This window comes from Rhamphochromis longiceps, linkage group LG20 (genome assembly GCF_057381845.1).
Source record: "Rhamphochromis longiceps isolate RC_006_pf linkage group LG20, R_longiceps_female_GT1.1, whole genome shotgun sequence".
Classification (NCBI taxonomy): Eukaryota; Metazoa; Chordata; class Actinopteri; order Cichliformes; family Cichlidae; genus Rhamphochromis; species Rhamphochromis longiceps.
The window spans coordinates 21,152,773-21,164,114 of NC_140576.1; the positions used below are offsets into that span (position 1 = coordinate 21,152,773).

General features: G+C 39.7%; 1 protein-coding gene across 1 annotated transcript; it reads right to left on the minus strand.

Annotated features, from left to right (window-relative positions):
• Positions 1–3,080: 3,080 nt before the first annotated feature.
• On the minus strand, positions 3,081–10,987 carry LOC146645223 (uncharacterized). The gene is made up of 4 exons (XM_085394367.1): positions 10,560–10,987; positions 6,398–6,466; positions 6,003–6,365; positions 3,081–4,957 (listed from the first exon to the last, which is right to left on the minus strand). The coding sequence occupies exons 1-4, from the start codon at positions 10,765–10,767 to the stop codon at positions 3,474–3,476; spliced, it is 2,124 nt and encodes a 707-aa protein (XP_085250493.1). The 5' UTR covers positions 10,768–10,987; the 3' UTR covers positions 3,081–3,473.
• Between the last annotated feature and the right edge of the window lie 355 nt (positions 10,988–11,342).

Here is an 11,342-nt window from a genome sequence, read left to right on the forward strand (position 1 = left end):
ACTCACATCCTTTTTTATTTATTTATTTATTTTTTGTCCCGTTTGGATCTATAGCCATCAGAATTGTTGTCTTAAGGCCAAGAAAGATGCCAAGCAGATTTATTTTACCAAGTGGATCATCATGGCCTTGCCATATTGGTCCATTTGATTGACCTTTATTATAATTATGAATTTATTTTATTTTCAGTTGCTACAAAAGGGACAGACATGACTGGGGGATAGGACAGGGAGAAAGAATGAAAGAAAGAGAGGGAGAGAAAGAAAACCAAAGGGGAGAAGAGACGGGGGGAAGAAAGAAAAAAAAAACCAAACAAACAAAAAAAAAAACACCTGGGTCACCTGTATGGAGAGAAAAAACAGAAGAGAAAGCAAACAACAAAGAGCAACATAATAAAAAAAAAAGCACCATCACAATAAACTAGCTAGCAGTAGATATCAGTACTTACTAAATAATAAACGATAATGTGCAGCACGCAAGATAGAAAGCGCACAATGTGCTTTGAGGCAGCAGCCAAGAAAGCTGTAGTCCACGTCTGTGAATATCCAACACCCACTCACATCCTGGGCCATCTGATCTCAGGAATTCGCATGATAAGGTGGGGCCAGGTTTCACAATGAACTCACCCGAAACTCTGGCTGATTGGGACCCACACCCAGTTTCACACCTTGGCTCAGGCATTTAGAGGATCATCAGGGGGTCCTTTTGTCCCTCTGTGGGGGGTTAGTCCCACTAGGTTTATATCTGGGACTCTCCACCATTTGACCTTAGAACTGAAGAAGCTTCTCGGATGAGAGGTGAAACGTCTTCAAGCAACTTAAAGAAGTCCAGACGCTTTTCTTTGCAAGCTCCTTTGACTAAATACAGGTATGTTACTTTTCCTGGAGGGCAGCCATTTTTAAAAACAAGATGGCAGCTGAAGTGTAAGTCAGACTGTGTCAGACCTTCGTCCCGTAATGATTCTCTCCTTCCTGAAACAGTTCCAGGAACTTCCTGTAAAGCTTCAGGGCCGTGCATGAGTCCTCCGTGCTGTCATGGGTTTCTCCCTGGATGTTGAGGCCTGTGGACATGAAAAAGAATGATCAGAAATTATTCTCCCTTCTTTCTCTCTCAGTCTATCTTCCACAAGCTCTTCTGGAAGCTTTGCTGATTTCAAATAACCCTTATCTTCACCTTACACTCTCTTGTTCGTGAGCATGGAAGAGTCTTTGCCTGCCCTGGATCAATTGTTTGGTCTTTTTCACTTATTTTCCTAACTTAGTAGAGTTGAAATGCCTGCTCAACGAGAGAAAGGTAAGATGACATTTTTCTTGCAGACATGCTTGTGGCTCAAGAAAAAATGAGTATCTGTGTTGCATCATTTAGACATATAATGCTTATGAAACTACACATTGTGAATTCAAGAGGGAAATTTGTGTCACACGCTGAAGAGTATTTCATGGTTCTCATGGAGTGGTCACTTTTATCATGAAAGGCAAATGAAACTATGCGGAGAGCAGCATCTGATGAAGGCAGTAGATTCCATGTTGGTTGGTGGAGAAAGATCCTGAAAGACGTCCACTGTTAAAAATAAGCATAAGTGGAGAGACCTGAGTATGGTTTTCATCTAAAGCTAGTCCACCTTCCAGAGGTCGTCTAACTTCCAGGATTATTAATGGTAAACCAAATCAACAGTCAAGTATCTTTTGTCATTAAGTGTATTTTAAATGAAATTCAGCTTTCTGTTGGCTAAACAGCATATAGTACAATTCAGCACCTGGAAACACAACACTTACCAAAGAATCAGTACAGTGGTAGCTTAAGTCAAAGTGAGCCTGCTCAGCACATCTGTGAAACATCCAGCAAAAATCAGCAGCACAATCACATTCAGCCAAAGAAATATGTCTAGTATCTCGTGAACATGGTGGCAGAGTCTTTTTGGTGGCTGCCACTAATCTTTAGGATAACCTCCCCGATTAACATAACAGGTGTCTGATCATTTTAAGACTCTGTTAGAAATCAGTTTACTCTGACTGGCTTTCAGCTTTAGCTGTTTCAGCTGTTTTATTGAGTGTTATGTTTTTATTGTGTATTTCTGTGCATGTTTGTTGATATAGTGATCATAAATGTACATTTTTTTTATAGCCTGTACAGCAGGTATTTTAAATGAGCTTAAAAAATAACCCTAGTCTTGACTTCTCACTGAGTAACAAAGGCTTCCCCTTAGAGTTGTTTTTCCTGAGCAGTAAAACCTGGGCTGTAAAGAAAACATGGCAGGGAAAAAGAAAAGTGTCTGACTGCTGTCAAGTGCTTTGCAAAAAGTTTTATTATGACAAGTTTTATTCAGTTTAATCAGCAGCTGGATTGAAAACGTTATATTTGCTTGTAGGAGCTGCACTGAGATCAGAATAAACGCTGAATTTGTCTGTGTTGATGTGGTTTGGTCTTAGATTTTTCTTTCTAAGTTTTAAGAGGCGCTGATCTTGACTATTAAAATAATGCAAGAAGCTCTTTTTAGATACTGTTTTATTATATAATTTAATTTATGGTTGATTTTCACATTTGCTTCATTTAAAATGTAAGTGATTCTCTTGCTTCAGACGTTATATCGGTAACAATAATAGATCGTATTAAAGATGGATGTGTTTTAGGTTTTTAATAGTGAAGCTGACACAGAAGTGTCTTAAAGCTGCATTCTTTCTTATGCTACCAAGGGGCAATACCTGGCTGAAAGATTTGTTGTCCTGTCTGAAGTTGTTTGTTTGATGTTGTTTGAAGTTTCCAGATCCAGATGCTCCTTCAGTCCCCACAGTCAAAGCAACTGAGGCACCTCTGAGAGTTAAAAACGGTCTTTCAATGTGCAGCTGTTCTCAGAGGTGTTACAATAAGGACTTCACCAAGTTCAGTGGAGTTAGAAGTTCACATGAATTTAGCAAGTTAGTTTCAACCTAAATATGATAAACCATGTTCTAACTAAAATGTACAGCTCTACCCTCATCATACGACAGGGAGAAGACACCAAAAACCAATATCACTCACTCATGAAAGGGAACAGCCATGGAATTTATCCATCAGGGTCAACTTTATTTAGCATCAGTAGGAATTTGAATAATGGAGGAACCTTCATTTGATTTTAATGTTATTGAAACACAAAAACTCCCAGGGCTTATGTGGCTGGTAAATTAGCCAACTAAATTAGCTAACTATAAAATTATAGCTTGCAAAAATGATTGCTAACTAAACCATATCCTTTTATTCTCTTAACTTGTGTTTTATGCAGTCACCAACACATTGAAAAAAACCAAAAGTCTCCTTTCTGCAACGTTACAAGCTGTCAGGAGAGATATGTTGAATTTTAACATCCTCCTGGATGTCCAGCAGTTGGTTGTCCTGTCAACCACAGCATAAACAATGTGGCCGAGAGAGGAAGCAGGAAAGAAAAAAAAAAAAAAAAAAAAAAAAAGGAAAGAAAAAACCCCACGTTGCATGTGACAACTTAGTTCAAGCTATGCTGCTTCTTCACAATACGGTTATCTTCAGAGAAGGGGAGATAGGAGAATTCACCTGTGTGAATTCTCATGTGTGTTTTGAATGTTGATGAGGTAGCAAATCTTTTCTCACAGGTGCTACAAGAATACGGCTTTTCACCTGTGTGAATTCTCATGTGTCTTTTGAATGTTGATGAGGAAGCAAATCTTTTCCCACAGGTGCTACAAGAATGCGGCTTTTCACCTGTGTGAATTCTCATGTGTGTTTTGAATGTTGATGAGGTAGCAAATCTTTTCTCACAGGTGCTACAAGAATACAGCTTTTCACCTGTGTGAATTCTCATGTGTCTTTTGAATGTTGATGAGGAAGCAAATCTTTTCTCACAGGTGCTACAAGAATACGGCTTCTCACCTGTGTGAATTCTCATGTGTCTTTTGAATGTTGATGAGGAAGCAAATCTTTTCTCACAGGTGCTACAAGAATATGGCTTCTCACCTGTGTGAATTCTCGTGTGTGTTTTGAATGTTGATAAGTCAGCAAAACTTTTCCCACAGGTGCTACAAGAATACGGTTTCTCACCTGTGTGAATTCTCTTGTGTTTTTTCAATGTTGATAAGTCAGCAAATCTTTTCCCACAGGTGCTACAGGAATACGGCTTCTCACCTGTGTGAATTCTCGTGTGTGTTTTGAATGTTGATGAGGTAGCAAATCTTTTCCCACAGGTGCTACAGGAATACGGCTTCTCACCTGTGTGAATTCTCGTGTGTGTTTTGACCTTTGATAAGGTAGCAAATCTTTTCCCACAGGTACTACAAGGGTACGGCTTCTCACCTGTGTGACTTTTCGTGTGTTTTTTGACTTCTAATGAAGTAGCAAATGTTTTCCCACAGGTGCCACAAGAATACGGCTTCTCACCTTTGTGAATTCTCTTGTGTTTTTTGAATGTTGATAAGTCAGCAAATCTTTTCCCACAGGTGCTACAGGAATACGGCTTTTCACCTGTGTGAACTCTTAGATGTGTAATCATATTGTATTCATCCTGTAAAGTTTTTCCACACACTTCACATTGTACAGACTTGTTCTTTGTGTCCGTTCTACTTTTACTCGATGACACAGGAAGGTTGTCTACTCTTTGACTGTGACGTCTCTCATTCAGCTCTGTATTTCTAGTAGTTCCTGAGACCACATGCTGACTTTTTTCATTATCTCGGGTCTCTGCTTCAGGAGAGCTGTGAGAAAGGAGCTGCTCACTGTTTGGTTCTGGTTTACTGTAGGCACTTTCCTCATAAGCGGGTGTCACCATGAAGGTATCAGCCTCCTGCTTCAGCCCAAGCTGCTCTCCCTTCTGACTGCTGCCAAGTTCCTCCTTTTCCTCTTTAATCTGTGGATTCTCTGGTTTCTCCTGGTTCAGACTGGAGTTCCTCTCCTGGTTACAGACCTGCTGGTCTGTAAGAACCTCCTCTTCCTCAAAAGCATGCTGCTGTAGGGCATCTGAATGCACAAAGGGGAAAAGATGATAGTAAAACAAACATTTGAGAAAATATTTACTGGTCTGAACCATTAGCAGGTCTCTACATAGTGAGCCTGTTGCTCACATATACCACTAAAATTAAAGTCTACAAACGTGACAAATTATTTGGGCACTGATGCAAATGTTTAGTTCTGACACTCTTATTAGCAAATTTCAAAGTTCAGCTTCTTATGTCTTTGATATATAAAATAAATAGATGTTGTTTTTTGTTAAATGAATGTGGATGTCTGAATTGGCCGCAGTTACAAGAAGGCATGCTGGGGAAGAGCTCTCTTACACAGTAGTAAACGTTTTGGCTGTGCTTGAAATACCATGAAAACACTCTTCTTGTCTAACAAATTTAACTTTAGAAACTCTGAATTCCATATTTTCCAAAACAGAATAGAAATATTTATTCATATTACCCAGACCTGTAAACTGTTCAAATTTACCATTTCCATGCTGCAGAGGAAACATAATTCTTTAACTTAAACTGATAACAGAACAAAATGAAACTTGTGTTGTTGACTTTGTGTCTCTGTGTAGATTTTGTCTGACCAGTGAGTGGAAATTTGAAACCCAGATGTTTCACGTCTTTCATTCTGGTGAATTTTTACGTACTAATTTTCACCGTTTTGCACAGGTTAATGGTGGAAATGTGTTTAAATAAAGAACAAGAAATCAGGCTGAAGAGATTCATTCATGTTGCTTATTACTTTTTGACCTTCAATTCTCTGACAGTTCATCAGTCTGTCGGAGGGTCAACACAGAAACACAGACAACTATTCACACTCATATTCACACCTATGAGCAATTTAAAATCACCAACTAACCTAACCCGGCTGTTCGTATGTCTCTGGATAGTGAACAAGGGGAGAACATGCAAACTCCACACAGAAAGGCTTGGCTACTTGGTAGAGTCAAACTCAGGACCTTGTTGCTGTGAGGCAACAGTGCTAACCACTGGTCCACTGAGCTGTCTGTGAGTTATATTCACTTTTATTAAATCAACATAGTTTTACATACCTATTCTGTGTAACTTTATCACAGGTTTCCAGATGGTCTCCAGCAGTCTGAGCTGCTTTTTATCAGTCCAGACAATAATGCCTTCAGCCTCCTGCTTCAGCCCAAGCTGCTCTCCCTTCTGACTGCTGCCAAGTTTGTCCTTTTCCTCTTTAATCTGTGGATTCTCTGGTTTCTCCTGGTTCAGACTGGAGTTCCTCTCCTGGTTACAGACCTGCTGGTCTGTAAGAACCTCCTCTTCCTCAAAAGCATGCTGCTGTAGGGCATCTGAATGCACAAAGGGGAAAAGATGATAGTAAAACAAACATTTGAGAAAATATTTACTGGTCTGAACCATTAGCAGGTCTCTACATAGTGAGCCTGTTGCTCACATATACCACTAATATACCATATACCACTCTCCTGGTTACAGACCTGCTGCTCATCCAGATCCTCCTCTTCCTTACAGTCATGTTGTTTTGGGAGGTCTTGAGGAATAAAGAAACACAAGAACAATAATCACTATTGTGTGATACAAAAACTATATATTTTTTATATTTAGTGATTGTTACGGCCCTAGCAGGGCCTCCTCCTGAAGGTGCCTGTGTGGGAGTGTCCTTCAATCGCTTCTGCTTGAGGTGCCACCTTTCCCTTTTACACAGCTGACTCTCATCAGTAATTAAAGGTATTTAACCCCAGGGAAAGGTGAGCTCTGGGCCAGAGTGCCATGTGAGTGGTTACAGCTAGTGAGCTGAGAGTTTGTGGTGTTTGCCGCTAGTGAGCTGTGTTATTGTGGTTTGCAGCTAGTGAGCTGCTCTTTCTTTTTGGCTTATGTTTTACTTTATTGACCAACGCCTGAGTTTTGTTTGTTTTCTTAAATGGTGATAGCGGCTCTTTTAGTTGAGCTACTTTAATAAAACTGTTTAATTTAACCCGTTTGCCTCCTTAACTCTTTTTCCTCACCCGGACACTTTTTGTTACTTCCCCCTCACCACCTAGAACCCTCAGGGGAACATAACAGTGATATAAAAACTAATATTTTTAAAAGCATGAATCAAAAACCAAGAAATGGTGATCAGCCTATCATATGACCCATTACGAGCCCCACGCACACGCATGCTCAGGGAAATAGTTGTGCACACTCACAGCAAGGATCCTCACTGTGAGCAAAGACACAAAGTTCACCAAACTAAAATGCAATGTGACCACCATGAAAACATCAGTGTGTGTAAGGAAGAGGACTCCCTTACTGTATTTATTTATATTGTATTGTCTGTATAGCACTTTAGAGCACACCTTTCACTTTATTAAAAGCACCTTATCAAGCAATTTATGAGCATTGCACTTTAAGCATGGATTTGCACACAAGAAGTTTAAATATTTGTTGACTATTTATTGGGAATTTTAGGGTCAGTTGGTGGCCTTGTTTCAGATCCTGCACAGCTGTTCCTCGTCAAGGAATGTGGTGGTTGTCTGTCAGGTAGTGATGGCCCGCTTGAAGCTGACGCTCCGGAGCTTGTGTCGAAAAAAACACACTGGTTCAGAAGCACTGTGTCGAGGCTTGCTTCGTTTGGCAAAAGTCACGTGACCAGTGACGTCCGAAGCTTCATTACGCACGTAACTGCTTCGGTACCTGATTCAAACAGATATAAGGAAGTGAATCATCCACGGGATTCGTGGAGTGTGTTGATGGTGACAGATAGCGACGAGGTGATCATTCCACTGACAGATATGGAGCCAGCGAGGAAGAGAGGACGTTCTGGCGTGTGGGAATATTTTGAGTTGATTTTGCTCAATTCATTTTATCTGCCGAAGTGAAAAACTTGAAATGTCCAAAATCATGTTTTCATAATGTAAATATCATTACAGCATATGACTTTAGGAACACTTCCATGTGAATTAAAGCTGATGAAGACTACAAAAATGTATTTGACACTATACGTACATGACATTGCTACAGTTTAGAAAATCATTTTGTTTATTGTTTTTAGGTGATAGTCTGCAGGACCCAGGAATACCTGCATATCTACCAACTTGCAGTGTAGTTCCTGCACTCCACAGCCTCTTCTGTTCCATGCAAGTGGATTTTCTCCAGGGCAGGAGAAACTATTTCTAAGAAAAGAAACAGACTCAGCCAGCGCACAGTAACACTAATCCTCTTGTTAACTGTAAATAACAAAAGGGCTACCTTACATTGATCATGTTTTTACTTTGCAAGTTCTTGATTAGGGGTGGGTTTTGATTATCGCCTTTCTGATTACAATCCATGCTAAATTGAATAAAGTGATATTGATTCATTAAAATCCCGTGTCGATTTGTAAATTAACGTTATTATGCCTGAAACGCCAGCATCTCAGGTTAAACCTCACAACATGTCGTCAAACACCATGCAGCTAAAACAGTAACTGGGAGCAGGTTTACGGATTCTGCATACAAACGTGAACACAGAGCGCGGACCCGACGCGTCAGAGTCAGATTTTGATGTGTCGGCGGGTCCGCGCTGTGTTTGCCTCTTTTTTTTTCGCTGGCTTCTGCAGCTGCAGGTTTCATAACTCTCTGTTTACATCTCTAATTGAGTCTCACATGTGTCAGCTTTCTTTTAATAGATACGAAATTATGGATATATACTGTTAAATGATCAGACTTGTAATATTTCTGACTGAGGCAAAACTTTCCAGATTCCAATCAAATTGAATCGGATCCTGTATCGAATCAAAATGATTCTACAAATCAGTGACGATGCAGCCCTACTCAGCTTCCTAAGCATTTTCCCTTTCCAGTTCACAATCAATCCCACCCCTAGGTCAAAAATATGTATAGGACAATTGGCCTAATCTAATATTTTGTATGAACCTGTCCAGCTGTCCAGTGATTAAACGACAAGTAGATGGAGGCAGGACTTCACAGCAGGGGCATACTCCATAATGTGCTGTGCATTATCATATGTATATTATATATATTGCTCACTTATTGTATTTACCAACATCAAGGAGTTATGAGCAAAGAAAGGCCACCATAGTGCATGTTTAAATAGGGAAAGTTTATTGATCAAAATGTATTACGCAAATACGCATTACATTTTTTTCAGCCCCCCAATCGAGAAAACAAAACCAATTACATGTTCAAAGCAACGGAACGGTGGCCCAATATCAGAGAGAACTCCACTCTTGAGTGAGCAGTGATAATTGAGCAGTCCGTTTTATTTTGCAGATTCAAGCTGCTCTTCAAAATTTTCACCACCAGATGTCACCGGAGAGGACTGTGTTGAAAAGCTTCGAGTAATGAACCGGTTTTCAATACAAGATTCAGTGCTTCGGAAAGCTTCATTTGGCCATCACTACTGTCAGGAGAGAAGAATGGTGATTGAGATTGTGATTAAGGTTTACCAATAAGGAAAACTAAGGCAAATGTGTGTGTGAAATCTAGGGATAAAAGTGGTGCAAATAAGTGTTTGTAAGTTAATGATTACTCACCTTTCTTGCCTGTGTCCTCTTCAAGGTGTTTGGGCAAATGTTTCCCCTGGGGTCCAGACACCATTTAAAGGTTCCGGGAGAGACCATTGGTAAAGAGAGTGTGGTGAATCTTTTTGTGCTTGGGTTTCTGGGTTTTTATAATATTGGGTTTGGGGTAACATTAAAGTGTGAAATATTTATTAATATGTAAATGTGAAAATGTATTTATGTATTTATTTATTCTTATTGATATATTGTGTACTGTGGTGGAAGGTTGGGATTTAAGAATTGACCTGAGAGTGGAATAATGGTTAAGTCTGTGACAGCTGAACATATTTAAGGCTGCCAGTTGTCATTAGAGGGTGGATTTTTTTTTGTGCTGTGCAGAAGCTCGACAAGTTAATTGTTGTAAGGAGAGCCATATAGCAAATAAATACTTTGTTCCACTACGCTTGCCTTGGTCTGTCTCACTGTGTTTCCAGCCGCTAAGGGCTGCCCTGTTACAGTGTGTAAAATCCTTTTTTAAATGAAACTTCACTTCAACTTCAGAGAAGGCTGTTAACAACTTGTTAAATGTGTATTCCGCTGACATCTAACTATATTTTACTGCACAATCTCAGTGTTTACAGATGATCTAAAACACTAATGCCTGATGTACTCAACATTGGAATCTGTTAGAGAAAAAATTTAAATAAATAAATGAATTAAAATGTATTAAAACCTAACCTATCAGTGACCATCGACCTGCACCAGTTCAACATAGTCCATCACTGAACATTGAACTACAGCACTGATAAATTCAATTTATTTATTTATATAGCGCCAAATCACAACAACAGTCGCCTCAAGGCACTTTATATTGTACAGTGGATTCTACAATAACAAATACAGAGAAAAACCCAACAATCATATGACCCCCTTTGAGTGAGCACTTTGGCGACAGTAGGAAGGAAAAACTCTCTTTTAACAGGAAGAAACCGCCGGCAGAACCAGGCTCAGGGAGGGGCCGGGCCATCTGCTGCGACCGATTGGGATGAGCAAAGGATACCCAGTTTAACATATTCTAGTAAAGCTAATCATACTGAAGAATCTCAGCTTCAACAGCACATTGTTAAAAACATGTCCATACCTATGATGTGTGAGTTTCTGTCAGGTTTCCGGTTGATATCCTGTCTGCGTAGACGGTTGATCTCCTCCTCATACTGGATGATGGTTTTTTGAACCTCTGAGAAGATTTCTTCATAAACAGCAGTTAGTCTCTCCTTGATGAACTCTCTCAGATACTGTACTGAACTCATTGCTGCTTCAACTGAGACTGGGCGGATCAATACAAGCATCAATAGAAGTGACACAGATGTTAATATTGGTATCAGATCCACACTAACTTGACGGGATCAATACTTTAGCTTCTGTCTCTTCTCTAGGTTCAGTCCGCTTCTTCAGCAGCAGCTATGTCTGCAAACACACTGCTCCACTACCACAGTAGTGCTGTCCTCCTCCCTTCTTCTTTGGGGGTTGATGGCGTTTGACATATCAGCTTACAGATGCATTTATCCCACCTTCTGGACTGGAGTGTGAACAGGAGAATAGCAGGGAAGACAATTATATTCTTTCATCAGTCTTATAATTCAATACTACAATTTTCCATTTACGCCTAGATTTCTGGGTTTAATGTTTTCCATAACACGTTGTATGCCTGTATTAAAGAAGACAGCTATCATCATTTCCTTATTTGTTTGAGCTTTCCTGATTTCTGATTCCAAACATAATAAACTATCCATCATCCCTTTCTTTATGAAACCCATTCTGATCCCCAGAGAAGAGACTGTTAGTATCTAAAAATCAGGTTAATCTGTTTTCTTTTAGAAGTTGAGAAAGAAATTAATAGATTACCCACAAACTGAACATGGAC